Source organism: Myxocyprinus asiaticus, chromosome 12 (genome assembly GCF_019703515.2).
Source record: "Myxocyprinus asiaticus isolate MX2 ecotype Aquarium Trade chromosome 12, UBuf_Myxa_2, whole genome shotgun sequence".
NCBI lineage: Eukaryota > Metazoa > Chordata > Actinopteri > Cypriniformes > Catostomidae > Myxocyprinus > Myxocyprinus asiaticus.
This window is the reverse complement of record NC_059355.1, coordinates 27,908,030-27,927,173: the sequence shown is the minus strand read 5'-3', so window position 1 is coordinate 27,927,173 and position 19,144 is coordinate 27,908,030. Positions and strand designations below refer to the sequence as shown.

The 19,144-nt window shown below is 36.2% G+C and overlaps 1 protein-coding gene across 3 annotated transcripts in view; it reads left to right on the top strand.

Annotated features, from left to right (window-relative positions):
- The window catches only part of LOC127449402 (cAMP-specific 3',5'-cyclic phosphodiesterase 4B-like), a 241,663-nt gene that overhangs the window by 166,869 nt on the left and 55,650 nt on the right, over positions 1 to 19,144 (top strand). For 2 of the 3 annotated variants that reach the window (XM_051712809.1, XM_051712810.1), the window contains 4 exons: positions 15,204 to 15,398; positions 16,227 to 16,263; positions 16,378 to 16,448; positions 17,936 to 17,985. In XM_051712809.1, the coding sequence (XP_051568769.1) occupies positions 15,204 to 15,398; positions 16,227 to 16,263; positions 16,378 to 16,448; positions 17,936 to 17,985 (353 nt within the window). Of the gene's footprint in view, positions 1 to 5,033; positions 5,231 to 15,203; positions 15,399 to 16,226; positions 16,264 to 16,377; positions 16,449 to 17,935; positions 17,986 to 19,144 lie in introns of those variants that run through there. The other variant, XM_051712811.1, reaches the window with a different exon arrangement.

The window sequence follows — 19,144 nt, the reverse complement described above, 5'->3', positions numbered from 1 at the left end:
TTCTTTTAATTTACTAAAGATTTGTTAACACACTTACATCACACTCCAGTTTTCCGCACACGGTAAACCCATCAGCCTGTAACAACCATGTCCCCTTGCATGATTTTAATAAAATTATTTTAATAATAATAAAAAATAAATAAATCATACATTTAATTAAAAGATGGACAGTAAATCATTTGTTTGAAATGTATCCTTATTTAATTACAGTTATAATAATGGCTCCTGAGGCTATGTATGAAGTCTGTGTAGTCTAAGGCATTTCAGTAAGAATGTATAGGTTTATACTTGTTTTGACTGCCCACATTTTGAATGATGTTCCGACAACTGTTTAATTCTTACAGACTGTATTGCAACATTATTTCACACTGAATCATCGTCACCATGTGCACCAGCTTATTTGACTCAGTCCTTCTTGTACTATTATCATCAGCATTATCATCAAATCTTCCCCAGCACTCCCACTGTCTGCTCTGTCATCAACTCGGCCTTCACACTTATGAATTGTTTTGCCTGTGTCAAGTTTATTCCCCTAAATCATTTGTCATCATGTCTGTCTCTTAACAGCCTATTCATTAGCAGTGAACAGAGCACACGGTCGAGCAAGCATCTTAGCAGTGCACTATGAGCACAGATTTCTAAACTTTGAGTTTCCATTATGACTACATACCATGAGTGTTTTCCAGTGAACTCATAAATCCAACATTCACGTCATCACATATTAAACAACAGTGACTTATAAGGCTTGCAAGGAAGAATGAATGGAATTTTTTGCAATCCCATAAAACTAAGCACGTTCTTTATTGATGCTAATAATGTTTCTTGAAGTAGATTTCAATATGTTGGACTTTGAAATGGAAAAAATCCCGCACACTATCCTGGCTTGCAAAGAGTACAAAAATTTATTCAGCAATGTTTTGGTTACTCGTCCTTCATCAGGCATTTTTCGAGTGACTAAAATGTTGCTGAATAAATTTCAATCAATTACTTCTCAGGTGTGCGAGGTTAGTTGTTCATTAATATGTTGGACTTTGAAAGTCTTTTTGTTTTGTTTTTTGTTTTGCTTTTGTTTTGTTGTTTGTAGGATCAGTCTTCTTAGGTGAATTTGTGCTAAAAGGCATCTTTTAGACGCGTTTCCGCCTTATTTAGCAGCATAAATCTAGCACTTTTTACGGATATTAAATATAAACTTTTTATATTTGCAATTTTTAAATTATAATAATTTGTATATTATAATGACTTTGTATTATATTACCTTGGAATTTTTTCTTCATTTGGAAAGTTGTGGAAATGTTTTTGCTTTTGCTGTTGGAGCAAATGGTTAAAGGTGCAATATGTAAGATTCAGAAACCCTTGTTATTAATGACACCTGTGGCCGTTAAGTGAACTGCAGCCAGCTACCTGTTGCTTGTGCTCATGCACACACTCCATAGGGACGCGAGCGAGCATCAGCCAAAACAATGACGTAACGTACAAAGAGACTGAACATGATTTACCGGCATCATGATGACAAATGAGGTACCATAATTAAAATTATACAGTTATGATTGTTTTATTACAAACTTTGAGACTGTATATTATATTTGACTCTCCAGTGCTGGAACAGGTCTAAAACAAAGTGTGGATATAGGTCTGACTATGCAAGACTGTAGTTTGAAGTAATCACTTTTCTTTGCATGATACAATGACTGCATTTATATGATAGCTTATGTCGGCATTAGTTAGCTAGCCAGCTTTATCAATAGCTGTTAGCTAAATTTGGTGGATGATGACAGTAGCTGTTTATAAAATAGACTGTACATTATAAATATGTTGACACAATTCAGTATTGATGTGATTCCATCCCAACTGTCATTTTGATATATCGATGCGCTATTGTTTTATAATAATAGATTGTATATACAGGTGCATCTCAATAAATTAGAATGTTGTGGAAAAGTTCATTTATTTCAGTAATTCAACTCAAATTGTGAAACTCGTGTATTAAATAAATTCAGTGCACACAGACTGAAGTAGTTTAAGTCTTTGGTTCTTTTAATTGCGATGATTTTGGCTCACATTTAAAAAAAACACCAATTCACTATCTCAGCAAATTAGAATACATCATAAGACCAATAAAAAAAAAAAAAACATTTTTAGTGAATTGTTGGCCTTCTGGAAAGTATGTTCATTTACTGTATATGTACTCAATACTTGGTAGGGGCTCCTTTTGCTTTAATTACTGCCTCAATTCGGCGTGGCATTGAGGTGATCAGTTTGTGGCACTGCTGAGGTGGTATGGAAGCCCAGGTTTCTTTGACAGTGGCCTTCAGCTCATCTGCATTTTTTGGTCTCTTGTTTCTCATTTTCCTCTTGACAATACCCCATAGATTCTCTATGGGGTTCAGGTCTGGTGAGTTTGCTGGCCAGTCAAGCATACCAACACCATGGTCATTTAACCAACTTTTGGTGCTTTTGGCAGTGTGGGCAGGTGCCAAATCCTGCTGGAAAATGAAATCAGCATCTTTAAAAAGCTGGTCAGCAGAAGGAAGCATGAAGTGCTCCAAAATTTCTTGGTAAACGGGTGCAGTGACTTTGATTTTCAAAAAACACAATGGACCAACACCAGCAGATGACATTGCACCCCAAATCATCACAGACTGTGGAAACTTAACACTGGACTTCAAGCAACTTGGGCTATGAGCTTCTCCACCCTTCCTCCAGACTCTAGGACCTTGGTTTCCAAATGAAATACAAAACTTGCTCTCATCTGAAAAGAGGACTTTGGAACACTGGGCAACAGTCCAGTTCTTCTTCTCCTTAGCCCAGGTAAGACGCCTCTGATGTTGTCTGTGGTTCAGGAGTGGCTTAACAAGAGGAATACAACAACTGTAGCCAAATTCCTTGACACGTCTGTGTGTGGTGGCTCTTGATGCCTTGACCCCAGCCTCAGTCCATTCCTTGTTAAGTTCACCCAAATCTTGAATCGATTTTGCTGGACAATCATAAGGCTGCGGTTCTCTCGGTTGGTTGTGCATCTTTTTCTTCCACACTTTTTTCTTCCACTCAACTTTCTGTTAACATGCTTGGATACAGCAATCTGTGAACAGCCAGCTTCTTTGGCAATGAATGTTTGTGGCTTACCCTCCTTGTGAAGGAGATTGATTGTCTTCTGGACAACTGTCAGATCAGCAGTCTTCCCCATGATTGTGTAGCCTAGTGAACCAAACTGAGAGACCATTTTGAAGGCTCAGGAAACCTTTGCAGGTGTTTTGAGTTGATTAGCTGATTGGCATGTCACCATACTCTAATTTGTTGAGATACTGAATTGGTGGGTTTTTGTTAAATGTGAGCCATAATCATCACAATTAAAAGAACCAAAGACTTAAACTACTTCAGTCTGTGTGCACTGAATTTATTTAATACACGAGTTTCACAATTTGAGTTGAATTACTGAAATAAATGAACTTTTCCATGACATTCTAATTTATTGAGATGCACCTGTATTTTCTGTATAACCAAGTTACATTACACTAATGAATGGAGCTTTTTGCATTATCTTGAGCATTGTCTAGCATTCATTTCATGTGTTATTGTAGTTTAGCTAAAATGACACAGATCAATCCTTATGACACTATATTTCACATGCTTTACCATTATGTAAGCTTACCAGTCCAGTAAGAAGAACTCCAATTCAGGGTCGGTTTTGATCCCCAAAACCGAACAAATGTCCCTCCAGGAACCAAATGCCCTGCCGATGTTCACTCTAGTTTTCGTTCGACCACGACCACGTTCCTGCTTAGCCAGAAGGGATTCAGTTGATAAATATTTTTGTTTTTGTTTTTTTTTTTGGTTACTTTGAGTTTGTGTAGGGGTCGGTGTTGTGCTGGGAGCCAGACGTTTGCTGGATTCCATCTCTAAGATAACGTTACCTAGTGTTGCAGTTTGTTGTCGCTTTTGAATAGTGGAAGAGAAGCTATTACTGTCTGAGGCAAGGCTCTCGGGAGCGCACATAAACGTCACATCATTTGGATTTTTCCGGCAAAAGCGACCCTCTCCCTTCACATGAAAATCAGTCTACAGGCTTTAATAGGCAACCTAGGAAGTCCGGGAAGGGCTCATTTTTTAAGTTACGCTACAAGCCGTTCACACTAGCAAAAAAAAAAAGGCGAATATTACATAAAAATTGTTACATATTGCACCTTTAAGGAAAAAAATATATTTGCTTTTGTCTCCCATTCACTCCTATTAAATGTTATAACAGTAATTATAATAATTATTATAATAATATTATAATATTTGCTATCAAAGTTTAACCTGCAATCATTTTCTTCCGCATTCCAAAACCCGGAAGTGTGAAAAGGATCCATTTGGACACTTAAGCCACACTTAAAAATGTGTCTTTAAATAAAATGCTTCAAACAATAAAATATTTATTTATTTAGACATTTATTAAAATAAATATATCATAAACACATATTTCAAGCAAAACATTTCATAAAAAGAAATTTGTTAGGTTTTACACTATGAAACATATATTGCTCAAAATTGGGACAAAAATATTTGAACACTTTCTGGATTCAAACGTTAGTGGAAAATGCCCATAGTTAATGTGTTGAAGTACACATTACTCTGCTATATAGGGGCATCCATATGAACTTGAAGGGAACTGAATTAATACATCCACTAAAAATAACCCATTTGACACCCATTTGTTTTAAAGTAATTGTAAAAATGTTTCAGGAAATGGGAAATTAGTTCTGAGAAAAGCTCTTGCATCATTTGTTTGCAGATTCTCTCCTTTTGGTTTGACATTTTGTATTTAATGCAATGACATTCATACATTTTTAAGTGTGACTTAAGTGTCCATAAACTTTTTGGGGACTACTGTATTCCTATTTGTGTTCAAAACAGGCATTAAGTCATGTAACTTCTCATTTATTCAAGCAATCCGACTCCTTGTTCAGAGCTCCGCCCCAGGTTTCATATGCGCTTGTGTTCTCTCGCTGAGAGCAAATAGTTTAGGTAGGGCAGCTGGACTTCAAAAGGAAGTGGCTCTGTGGTGAAGTTAAGTTCTGTGTGAGGGAACTAAATGTTGGGGGAGTCATGCAGGGGAGACGCTAGTAGAGCGTGCTCAACAGGGCAGCTGGTGTTTCAGGGCCATGCTCCTCAGGTCGCCCTGCCACAGAGGCAGGGTTCACTTTGACTTCAGTGAGGAGGTGGTGAAGAGGCTACACACCTCCACCTTAAGGTTAGAACTGACACCCTCATCTCACTTTTGCTTTTCTATCTCTCTATTAAGTCTCAGACTGTATCCGCCAGGCTCATTTGCATGCTTTCACACACTGTCTCTTCCTCTCTGTGTTTTTCTTGTTTATGATCACTGCGGCTGCCCACAGTGCTTTAAATATGGGTCACTAGTTTCCCATCTTTGCGCTTGTCTACATTATACATTTCTTTTACTGTCTTTTAAGGCTGTATTTCAGAAACTTCCTATCTTAAGTGGTAAGTTAAGATCTGACAAGTTTAATATTCTAAATGAGATTCTAACTGAAATTGCCATGGTTACTAAACAGATAATATAGGATTCTAGAGTTAGATTTTGTAATACAGCCCCTGGACCCTTGTCTCCTGTTGCATTTAATAGTTTCTATTTAACTAGTCCTTCATCTTGTATTACTTTCTGTATTCTCTCTCTCTCTCTCTCTCTCTCTCTCTCTCTCTCTCTCTCATACTGTAATTTTTTTTCTTGAGTGCTTTTGGAAAATGAGTCCATTGTGATGAATTGTTGTTGCTTAAGCAACTGTGAGTGTGTTTGTAAGTAAATCAAGCTCTGTGTATAGATAAGACTCTAATTGTTCACAGCTCTTTTAGATAACTTTTTCCACCAGGCTGTTTTGTATATGCATTAGATTACACTAACTGTGTATGTGATATCAGTTGGTGCATACACTACTCTAATTTCACACCTAACACCTATTCTTGCTTTGCTTTGTCTCGGTAAACATCAAATCAAAATAAGCTTGCAAAATGACTTGTGATAACAGTTTGCCCTAATTGAAATGGAGATTGGTTGACGTACTCTGGTCGCACCCAGAGATCTATAGTTCCTCTAATGCTTAACTGAATGGGGTGTTCAAACTTTTAGTCAGTTCTGTTATTGTTTGCATGCTTCTGTTTAAGAAAAATTTTGCACGCATGAGTGTGTGTTTCTTCAGAATGAATATATCTTTGTGTCAGTCTATAATGTATGTGGACATACACTCTAATTGTCAAACACATGAGTGAGTGAGTGTATTTTCACACAGCATGCTCTGACTCCGGGTGTTTCCCATGACTCTAAATGCCAACAAAGATAATCTCCACTTTAGGTGGATTTGTGCTAAAAGGCAGCTGATGAAATGTGTGTTTTGAATCTGAAGTGAGATCCTTTACATACAGTACATGGTGTTTTATAGGCAGCATATTGCTTACACGGGTTCCTGTAAATTGCCGACAGTGAAATATAATTTGCAATGCAGAGACGTTTGGTAGGATTTTCTTTATATGCTGTAAAATGTCAATGTCTCGTTGGAGCTATTTCTACCTGATCTGACCCTAAAAAAATATTTTTGTTGCCGTAACCTAATAAAGTCACGTTGTTTAAATCAAATGTAATATGTAAATTTAAGTGACATTTAAAAATGATATTGCTTTTATACAATAGTCCTCTAAATGAGAAGTTAAAGGGATAGTTCATCCAAAAATGAAAATTCTCTCATCATTTACTCACCCGCATGCCTTCTCAGATGTGTATGACTTTCTTGTTTTCTGCAGAACGCAAATTAAGATTTTTAGAAGAAAATCTCAGCTCTGTAGGTCGTTAAAATGGAAGTGAATGGTGACCAGAACTCAGGAGGTCCAAAAAGGACATAAAGGCAACATAAAAGTAATCCATATCTTCTGAAGCAATATGACGGTGTGAGTGAGAAACAGATCAATATTTAAGTCCTTTGTACTGTAAATCTACACTTTTGCTTTTACTTCCACATTCTGGTGTGGAAGTGACTTTCACTTTCACATTCAGCCACCTACCTACTGGTTGGGGCTGTTCAAAAGTGTAGCTTTACAGTAAAAAAAAAAAGGACTTAAATATTGATCTGTTTCTCATCCACAGCTATCATATTGCTTCTGAAGACATTGATTTAACCACTGGAGTCGTATGGATTACTTTTATGCTGCCGTTATGTCCTTTTTGGACCTTCTGAGTTCTGGTCACCATTCACTTGCATTGTGAGGACCAACAGAGCTGAGATATTCTTCTAGAAATCTTTGTTTGTGTTCAGTAGAAGAAAGAAAGTCATACACATCTGGGATGGCATGAGGGTGAGTAAATGATGAGAATATTCATTTTTGGGTGAACTATCCCTTTAATATCAAATAACTAACATTTTAAATTCTATGGCCAGTTATTTTGTGTATTCACACCGTCAAGCAAAATAAATATCAGTACTCTTGGAATTCCACTTGTCCGATTAAATAAGAGGACCGGGACTATATATTGTATAATAAGTAATATTTTTGATCGGAATAAAACCAGTTAATTTATGTTACCACATGAGGCACATTTTAGGTTAACTGACAAAACATTTTTACAGTGCACATCTGGATATAAAAGTTGAACATGGCACCATAGATTACTCCAGGGGCATTTCTCCTGCGATTATTCTGCTAAAGCTGGCACAAACAAACGTGCATGCAAACAATCCAAATTCCTTTAGAGCAACAGCGTCATCTTGAAATGTTCCCCAGACTAGACTTTGTAATTTGGGCAGCTATTTATTACAGAGTATGTCATGGAAAAATGCAGCGATCATTGCTGTATTTTTTTTTTTTTCAGTCTTGTAAAATGCCATTTAAAGCAGGGTTCATCATAGCTCTGAATATTCTCATAGACCAGCTCTTCTAAACTTCCTTCTCCTCTCTCTAAGTGTTTCGTATTCCACTATACTAGCTGTAACTTGCCTTAGAATTTCCCATCTTCCCCAAAAACATGTGATGAAATTATATACTGTAGAATGTCTTTGCAATGCCTCCCTATTTGTCTGATTATTTAGTAATTTAATTACTCATGTGTTACAGTAAAATCCCTTTTGTAATGCTGTTGATCAGTTCCACTGCCAGAGAGAGGAACTGAAAAAGTATTTGAAGCACAGAATTTGTGACAAATATTCCATGGAGTACATTAAGAACAACCCATAATGACATTATAACATCTCTTGTAAAGATGGACCATCCTGAGAAGATAGGTGCGTAAAATTTAAGCAAAGTGCAAAAGTAGAGGATATTTATATTTCGTGGAGCTGCTCTACAATTAAACTGTTGTCTATTGTTAGTATCGTTGTGTATGTGTTACCAGACAAATGACTAAACTCCAGTCACAAGATAATTAGATACTGGAAACAGACCCCATTCTTTATTTAATGATGGGAATACAAACATCTGACAATATTTATTCATCCTAATCATGGAAAAGAATAGCCTTTTCTTCAGTCTGTCACTTAAAACTATGCAATATTTTGTCACTACGCAATTATTATGAATCTAAACAAGCAAGAAAATCAAGAACAAACATTCAATCTTAACTATGAGACAACAAGAGGTTCTTTGTTACACTGGATAAACATGGTCAGCTCTTTTACATCACATCCTATTAAACATTTTGCCTGGTTGCATAAAGATGGTAAAGAAAGCAAAGTTGTTGTCAGATGTCTTGACTTGGCTACTTTACAGTTGTTCTGCCTAGCTTTTTTGTACTTACCCCCTTCTGAGTGTAAAGCTGCTATCATCCCTTTACATGAACTCTGTCATTGTAATGTCATGGGAATCAGGCATACTGGTTACAGCTGAGGTCAGAGGTATCATTTCCTGATAGCTCCTTTTTTTCACTCTTGAACTCTCTAAGGAGCTCAAATGACCCATATATAGCATGTTCTACTTTAGTCACGATACTCCATGAAAATAACGTCTGGTAGACTAACATTTAAAGTTTGTGACAAAGATTTCCAACAGGGATTTAATGGATATTGTGAAATGAGTGGGGTTGTGCCATGAGAAAACTGTCTGAATGTCAGAATATCATCACTCATATATCATCTATTTTCATATTACGAGCTACCTTTTTTGATCAATTGCACAGAGGAAAAAAACACAACTGTCAATCAAGCTGTTTCAGTGTCAACATGACCTAGCAGTGTGATCAGACAAAATTCAGACCTGAAGTGCAAGTGTTCACACCCCGAAAATCACCAACACTGTGCCTTTAAAAATATAGTTCACCCAAAAATATAAATTGAGTCCTGGTCACCATTCACTTGCATCGTGAGGTCCAACAGAGCTGAGATATTCTTCTAAAAATCTTCATTTGTGTTCTGCAGAAGAAAGTCATACATATCTGGGATGGTCAGAGGGTGAGTCGTAGAGCTCAGTGTCACTAGAGAAAAATTGTAATGGCATTTTCAAAATCATATGTGTGTGTGATGTGTTTCATTAGTATGTTTCCGTGGGAGAGCTGAAAGTGTAAAATGTGGTTTGACACCTTAAACACTGTGTTTGGTGTATGTGGGTAAAGGAAGTGAGTGCATATGTGCCATTATATACATGAAAGTAACCAGATTTTTCAGCAGAAAATGTGAGTGGTGCTTGCCCATGCAAAACTCACTGCCATGATGCTAGTGTGTTCGGTGTGGTTGCCATGGCATTGCTATGGTATTCTAAATGGTTTTTAGAGCATTGCTAATTTGCTATGCTGTTGATAGAGTGTTCTGGGTGGTTGCTATTGCTAGGTGGTAGCTTACTGGCCCAAGTCAAAAGAGCCCACCCCCAAGTCTCTAACACATTGTCAGGCAATATTTGCCCCCTGGATTTTTTTTAGGGGCATTCTTTACCTTTAAAATGGGATTTTTTTCTAACCAATTTAAATCATACATTTATGTCAAATACTTCAATTTAATTGATTAATTAATACAAACGATAAAAAATGTTTAATACAAACTGAGAATTTAATACCTCTTACCCCAAGAATTAAATCAACATAACTTCAAATTGTATGCCATAATATTTATAACTAGAACTATAATAGAATATTAAGAACTGTACCAGATGTTACAAAGAAAAGACAGAAGAATTGTTTTTTTCCCAGGCATTTTTTGCCCCCACGTTTTTAATTTTAGTGGCATTTTTGCCCCGAGCCCCCCTTCATTTCTTTTTAGTGAATATTTGATGGAGCAACATAATTTGTGTTAAAAGAAATAATAACAGAAGGTTCTTTTTTATTAAATTAAGTTTTTAAGAACAGGTGGCAAGGGGGCCATTTATCCCCTCCCCCAGGGGATTTATAAGTGATATCCTGTAGATATTGGGGCAAAAGTTATAGTGCAAAATTTGTCAACTAATGCAGATAATTTTGAGACAGTCCCTGCATTCCAAATGGGATAAATCCACCTCCGAAGGGCACTTCAAGGGGGAACGATCGTGGCCGCCATGTTGAAGGGTCGTTCCATAAATAGCTGCTTTGAAGGGCAAAAGGGGCGTTTCCATAGGGTTCATAAATCATAAAAGGTGTTGAAATGAAATAAATATAAACAGTGGCATTTTATTTATTTAATAATTTAACATATACTGTACATTTGTATACTGCTTAATTTTTTTCCTCATCATATTTTTTAAATAAAAAATATTTAAACATGAAGGTTAAATTTCTTCATTAATTCTAAAAGTTTTAAAGCATTTTGTTTCAGTTTGCATTCAGAAAATAGTTAATAATAAAGAAAAATCATATATAAATATTTCTGATTAGATAGAGGTGATGGTCATTAGGGTCAATTTGAGCCTCTCGTGTGAGCCGCTGCCCCGAGACCCCGCCCACTATACCTGGACCTTACCCTTTCATCATCACCTATCCTTGGCTAAGTTCAGAATTGCATGCTACCAATACTGCTCGTACTACTACTGCCATATCTGTCTATGGCAGAAATAGTAAGAGTAGTATGTTGCTATGCAATTCTAAACTCAGCCCTTCAGGTAGCCCCATTCAAAGCGAGGGCGCCAGATCCCCTTAATTTTGTACACTATTTTCCCATGGACACTTTATTCCCATTTTTGAACATTTTATGTTTTTATTATTATTTCCAGTAATTGCCTCTCCGAGGCCTGACGTCACACCTATTGTGGATGTCTCTTGCTCATCCTGCCACAACAGCAAGATGCTTTTTTGAGTAACAAATTAAGATAATGCTTATTCAAAATAACTACTTCAGTAAAGGTTGCACCATGTCCTGTTAATTTCAAACACATTTGGCATTTCATAACATCTCAAGTATTCTATAAACAAATGAATTTCCATTGTGATTAGATCAGTCAATGTGAGCCCACTTTGAACATTCTTCATAACAAATCCATATGCCCCCATCCCCTTTTAGAAAAAGATGTGTTTTGTGGGACCTTTTGCCCCTGCAACAGTGGGGCATTTTACCCCAAATATTATCCTTTCATGTATCGGACAGTTAATGAAAAACCTTTGATTTAATCACCTTGAATAAAACTGAAAATAACAAATAAGTATTTTGTCTCAAAATATATGTGATGATTTCAGGGATTTTCATTAGTGACATAAGTTTGCAACATTTAACAAAAATATTAAATATTAGACCAAATTGCCTAAAAAATGAACCTTTAGATATTGCATGCAATGATCTCATGTATCAGGAAAATTTTTCAAACATATGTTAAGGAAAGTACTGTGGTAGTTTTAGTTGCTATTTAGTGTTTTGGGAGAATATAAAATCAAATGTGCCTTACCCCGACGGGCCTTTAGCCCCGTTGTACTAGTCTTAGCAATATTTTTTTATTATTATTTATATACTGTATGTCTTTAGAGGTTTTTCTTTTCAGCAAGACTTTTAGAGGACCTTTTGAAGTGTAAAAGATCAATGTTGAACAACAGCAAAATCAAAGAAGAAAGGTTTGAATACTCTTCCTGTTCCTTAGATTACTTTAGTGCATTTGTTTTAAATGTGAGCTTCTCAAGTGCAGTATAAGCACATGAGGAGCAGAAGGTCACCAAACCTCTAACATTTTGAGCATAAAGTGCATCACTACTTCCTCCAAGTCAACTCTGAGATCACAAGCACATCTGGACCAAACACAAGCTTATTTGGAAAGTGTTTATTTGAGTTAAGTGCAATAAGTTCCCCTTGCTTCTGTTCTGTTTGATATGGGCTGAGACCATCTCCACTATGCTTCCTGAGGGTTTGGAAAGATGGGACATGCTTCCGCTCCAAGTGCTGGGAATCCTAGAGACTTTCCCTATCTCTTTGTACCCAGAGGACAGCTTGTGTATTTCTCCTGAAAATATCATTAAGATATATATAACTTTTAATCTTGTTGATGGCCAAGTTGGATCAGCACCTTTTGAGCAAGGGAATAGTAGATTACAGGAACAGTAATCTTACTTTGTTTGGAAAAATATGTTGACTGCCCTTTAACCCTCGGAGACCCAAGCATTGATTTTACCGGAGTGACTTTTTGTACTAGGTGTAAAAACTGTAGCACCTGCCACACAGTGTGGCTATTTGCACTCCAAAAATCTAGTGGAAACACAGAAATTAAAGACAAACTGCACCCCCAAGTGTTTCTGCATTGGCGTAGTGTGTAAAGACATTGTGGATGTGCATTTTTTTGTGTGGATGAACACGAAAATGGCCTTTTGTCATACTTCTTCCCATCTAGTTTCCTGTCTCCACTTTTAATATTTCCTTTAATACTACTTATAATAATAAATACATTTGAATATAAAGGTTGATTTCCCCACAGTGATTTGGTCACGGTTAAGGTCGGGGATTTGAGAGATAATTTTGATCTAGATCAAATTAACCATGGTTTTACTATTCTAATATTGTAGTAACCATGTTTTTTTATTTTTTTGTTTTTTTATTTATCAAAGCCTTAGTATTAATGCAATTAACCATGGTGTTATTACAATATTGTGGTGTTAATATAGTAACCATTTTTATTTTTGTGGTTACTATGATTTACTACAAAATACCATGGTGACACTATGGTTTCTGTAGTAAGACCATGGTTATTTTTTGTAAGGGAAGGTTAGGGTTAGGTTTAGGGGTAGGGGTGGGTGAAGGGTTTCTGTGGAACTCTGAATAAAAACAATGAACCTGCTGCAGTAATGCCACTATACTGTATGTTAGTATGTAGATAGAGGTGCAAATAGTATTTGCCACTATTTGCACCAGGGTGCAAATAACATCTAATACTATTTGCACTTAGTGCAATGAAGATGCTTAACACTAAGCTATTTACACTTAGTGTTTACATGTCTTTTTTTTTTTTGCACATAACAGCACTTAGTGTAAATAACATACAGTATATAGTGATTTGCACTTAGTGCAAATAGCCTCTTTATTTACAGATTTTCTTTTTCCTAGAAATAGTTTTTTAGGAAGCCAATTCTTATTAAACTCATGTTGTTTGGGGTGAATTGTGGGGAAATGTTGTGAAATTGCAATAATGAACTTTCAAGTTAATAAAATTGCACTGTTATAATTCAAGATACATGCATACATGCTTTTACTTTATTGAGAAGCCTTCCCAGCAAGCTATGAGGCTGAAATTTGGATATGCTCATAACAGAACAGCTCTCTTACACTGCTGTAATGTATACCGAAAATGCAGATTTAGATAGAGACCTACAGCAGTTGTTTTGACATATATGAAAGATTTCCCAGTAGGTTATATGGCTGAAACTTCAGTATGTTCATCTCAGAGCAGCCCTCTCTCTAAAGTTTCTTTTGACACACATTGACAAACTACATTGACAAAAATGTGATATATTTATGTGATTAACTGAATGGATCTGTTGTGTGAAATTTGTTGACCACTAGAGCTCATTATTGCTTTCCTATAACATTCAGAAAATGGTCTCATATTTATGCAGGTTTATGTTGTTTTGGGATGTTTCTATCACTAAACATGTTTGGAATTGAGAACAAAAATACTTACTTGGAAGACTGCTAAATGTGATCGAAAATAGATAGCAATGGGTTCAGAAGGGATGCTGAGATTTTCAAATTTTAAATATTTTCCTGTCAAACGTGTTATGAATATGATACCACTATTGCAATTTTGATCCAGTGTGTCTCTGAAGGTTAAGCATAAACTTGAATTTTCCATGTCTTATCTAGCTTGATCTCATGACAGTTACGTGATCGTGGGCACATTTTTTTCAAACCAAAATTACATGCTGTATTACAGTTTGGCTGCTGTTTCCCAGTGAAATGTCCAGCGAGGGGCGCCAAAAGTGAGTGAAATGGTGTTGTAAGCAGACGAGGTTTATAAGTTACATTTGAATCATTTCAGTTTGAATAGAGGTTTTAATGAATAAAACACACTTCCCTTACCTAAAACTTTTGCCTAAACTTAACCAAAAGTGTTCTTAAAGCACATGAGGTTAACAAAACAGACATCCTTACCCTAAGCCAACACCTAAACCTAACCGATAGTGTTTTAAAAACAAATGCAACATGAAAAGCACATTTTATTAAACAACCAGGTCATTTCGTGTCGATTCTGACACTTTCGTCTCATGTGTCAGCTTGCATGTTTGACTGGTCTCAAACCTCGGTCTTCCAAAGTCCAAAACTCTATGAGGTAAGGCTGGTGAGCTACCGTGGAAGCTAATCACATTGGAATTAGTGTGTAAATGTTGGTGAGTCTGCAATGTAAGCGTTAAAATGTATCGTTTTTTTTTAAATGATGCGTTATAGTAAAAGTGTTTTGATATCATAACATAGCAGTGTGTGAGTAATAGTGTGAAAAACAAGTCATTCTAATGTGATAATCAGCCATTGTAGTCGTGATTTGTGTGTAAGTGAATAAATCGCACAGTTTTTGTAGCTCCTCTAATGTTAATTTCACCAGCAAACTCAGATTTAAAAGATGTAGTTATAGTGTTGTTCTTTCTATGAGACTAGGTTGGTCATATCACAAGCGCATGTTGTCAACACTATTTATTATTGTACTAATTTTGCCTGTTTTTGTTTAAATAATGCTTATGTTGAAATGACAGCAGTCCAGGACTGTTAACTATTGTATGCTGTTTTCCTTACCGTAATTTTCTTGTATTGTTATTTATTTATTTATTTATTTATTTTATTTTATTTGTATCATTGCAGTTTTGATGTGGAAAATGGCCCGTCTGCAAGCTGTAGTCCTTTGGACACCCAGGCCTCCCCAGGTTCTGGCCTGGTTCTGCACACAAACTTCCCTGGCCACAACCAGCGGCGAGAGTCCTTCCTCTACCGCTCAGACAGTGACTATGACCTCTCACCCAAGTCAATGTCTCGCAATTCTTCTATTGCCTCCGAACTGTAAGTATAATCGGCTTTTTGCACCAAGCGAAAGTGCTGTTGTTCAGAATACATTATATATTGACATTATATTTTAAATTTGGTTGTAAACTTTCTTTTATTTGCTAACCTGGATTACAGATCAAGAAAAACATTCTACCCTGAACACTCCTTCATGCTTTTGTTAGAAATCATCTGCTAAGAAAATAAATGTAAACATACAGATTAGTATAATCAGTTAAATTTACTTTACAGCTCAGCAGCAGTACTTATACAAATGGTTGTCATAAAATTTTAGTGGGCTATTCTATGATGTTTACTCAGTCATCTATTCATTGAATTATCTTATCTAATGCACTAAGTGACTGGGAAGCCACTTCAATTTATCTGTCACCACGAATTAACCAATGGCATTTTATTATCTGAGGGCTATGAAGTTTCCATCGGGTAAAGGGGGAGGTTATTGTTTACTGGAGTCGATTTTATGCAGTACTGCTCATGGCAGTCAAATTTGCATGCCATGACATATCTCAGTCATGATTTCCTCAGACGGCCCTTCTGGCAGTAAAAGCCTGTAATTATATAAGAACGCATTTTCCAGGGTCTTAGCAGCCAAATAACCCTAAGGAATGTGCTGGATTGTTCTTGGTAACCCATTTATAGTGCCATTTAGGGTCCTTATTCTGAAGTGGTGAATGACAACCTCATTTGACACATACTTTGACAATGAGTGTACTTCTCATTTCTATTTCCATGGGCGGAAAATGACACCTGACATTAACATGGTTATGTAATTTTGTTCAGCCGTAGAATGCTTGAACCATTAATTTTATTCCCTTCTGGTTGCAGGCATGGGGATGACCTGATAGTTACACCTTTTGCTCAGGTAAACACTGCATGTCTTTTTTACACTTGTGTCATGTTGCTCAGGGATTATATTACAAATTAATGTGTGCTTGGTTTTACCTCACAGTTTTATGTTGTTTCTCTCTTCTTCAAGGTTCTTGCAAGCCTTCGAAGTGTCAGAAACAATTTTACTGTCTTGACCAATGTTCAGTGCACATCTAACAAGTGAGTATAATTGTAAACAACGGAGAAGAAGGCCATGAACCCATCAAACCTTAAATAGAACTTAAACACTTAAATAAGACTTGATTTCTTTTTCTTTTTTTTTTTAAGGAAAGTTCTGCAGTCAGTACAAGTTGACATGTGGCATGTTGCAGTTGCCACTAAAAATAACTTCAACTTCATCCTTCACTTTGTAAAAAAAAAAAAAAAACAGCAAACAATTGTGTGTAAGGTATTGCATGAATTAAAAAATACAGTGTTTAGAAATTATCACCACAAGACTTTGAATGATAGAATTGCCAACAAAATTGATTGACCTGTGGAAAGATACCATGTAAAGCCACTAAACAATGTCACTTTTGCACAATATATGCAAGGATAACCTATAGTGACAAAAGTGATGTAACAAAGTACTATTTATATGGAGCAAACTCCATTCACAGAAAATGCATCAGTAAAACATAACTAGAAGATAATAAGACTAAAACAGCAGTCCTACAATATTTAGACAAGTCAAATAATGCACATTTTTGTAGAACGTTTCAAAGTGCTTTAACAAAGCACAGAGTTTTATGTTTATGCTTTTAAACCCTACGGAATGCCTTGCCACATAGAAGTCCATTACTACACGATATTTGTTTCTTTTTACAAAGTAAAGGTGGAGTCGAACTTATCTTATAATATCAAAAGTATGCCTCAGATGCTGTTGATATTCTAGGTGTAAATTGTGTTGAATCTCACTGCTTAAATGATTTTTGATAGTCCACGCTGTTGTTTTAAGATTAAACACAAGAGGGCAGTCTTTCCAACCTTTAATTTTATGCACTCAGCCACCCATGTGGACTGACATTTCACTAGAGCCATTTTCCACTTAACATTTCACCAGTTTTCATGATTTAAAATCCCATCCAAAAATCACTTCCCTACACAGAGAATTTCCACATGGCCTCAAATTCAATTTTTCCACCTGAGCATGGAGAAAAGATGTTTATTCGCTGTTATTAACGGAAGAATTATTTCCCTCTTCCAAATAACAGTGGATCTACGTCAAGGCAATTACACTGCAGTGTTAGAGGCTTTTGTTAAGCCCTCCACAAGGCTGTCTGAGGGCAGCCCAGTTCAGATGAACTTGAAGGGAAGTTCTGCAGGAGTACTGCGGAAAAGAGGGACACACACTGTGATATCAAAATAATGCGTCTGTATTAAAGGAAGTGTCACATCAAATCTGTGATACACTTAAGGAAAAAATATATTGCAAAATGCAGATATTTGAATGGAGATTCTTGAATGTTTTTTTATAGTTCAAGATGACACAATGGCATGACAAATGGGTGTTTTGTCATTCATATAGTACGCACAGAAGTGTTGTTTGAATTGTTTCTGAAAGCAAGGTTTTCCTTAGTTTGTGTAGGTCCTATATATGGTAAGAATTATTAGTTTGTATGGAGTGATCTACTATATCAGTAATCATTCATCTTTTTTTCTTGTAGGAGGTCCCCTGTGTCTAACCAACCCCCCATCACCAGAGTGTGCCTACCTGGTGAGTCCTGTAATTTAATTTTGTAAATGTACCTTAAGACATTTAAGTACCTTTATTCCCTTATGCATTTTGTATGCATTCACATTGGGTGGATAGACTCCAGTGCCTTTAAAGTACTTACATTGGGACACTTAAGTCACTCTTAACATGTTTTGAATTCAGTTCCATTAGATTACAAAATATCAAACCAAGTGGGCATCTGCAAACAAATGATGCTAGAACTCCACTTTCCTGAGTCCTTTTTGCAATAATGTATAACCAAATGTGTCAATGTGATTTTAGTGGATGTATGAAGTAATTTCCCATCAAGTTCACACAGGTGTCCTAGCAGAGTAACCACAAGTGTAGTTCATCACATTAACTTCGGACATGTTCCACTAATGTTTGACTACCTGAAAGTTTCAAAATATTATTTTTGTTTTTGTCATAATTTCGAATCAAATATAATAAGCATATAACATCTTAATTTTGAACAAAATATCTATTGTTTTCTTATTTTTGCTTCAAAGTGTGTGCTATATTTGTTGAAATAAATGCCACTTGGTTTGGTATTTTTATATCATGTCAAAGGGTTAGTTGACCCAAAAATGAAAATTCTCTCATTATTCACTTACCCTGATGCCATCCCAGTTGTGTATGACAGTTTTTCTTCAGCAGAACACAAATTAAGAATTTTGAAGCTCTGTAGGTCCTTATAATGTAAGTAAATGGCTATTTGAAGGTCCAGAAGGCATGTTTAGGCAGCATAAAAGTAATCCAAAAGACTCCAGTCGATCAGTTAGTGTCTTCTGAAGCAAATCGATAGGTTGGTGTAAGAAACAAATCGATAATTAAAACTTTATTAACTTTTCCTGCCAGCAGTCAGTGACGCAAGCGCTATGGCATATTCACGCGATAAGTCGGAAGCGTGCGCTTTGTACACAACAGAGGAACGAACGTCACGCGAGAGTTAGTTCATTTCAAACAGCATCCCTGCACTAGCCGGAAGCAACAGTTTAAAGTTAAAAATGTTTTAATTATCGATGTGTCTTACACCAACCTATCGATTTGCTTCAGAAGACATTAATTGATGACTGGAGTCATGTGGATTACTTTTATGCTGCCTAAATATGCCTTTTGAAACGTCAAATAGCCAGCAGCCTGATGGCACCCGTTTACT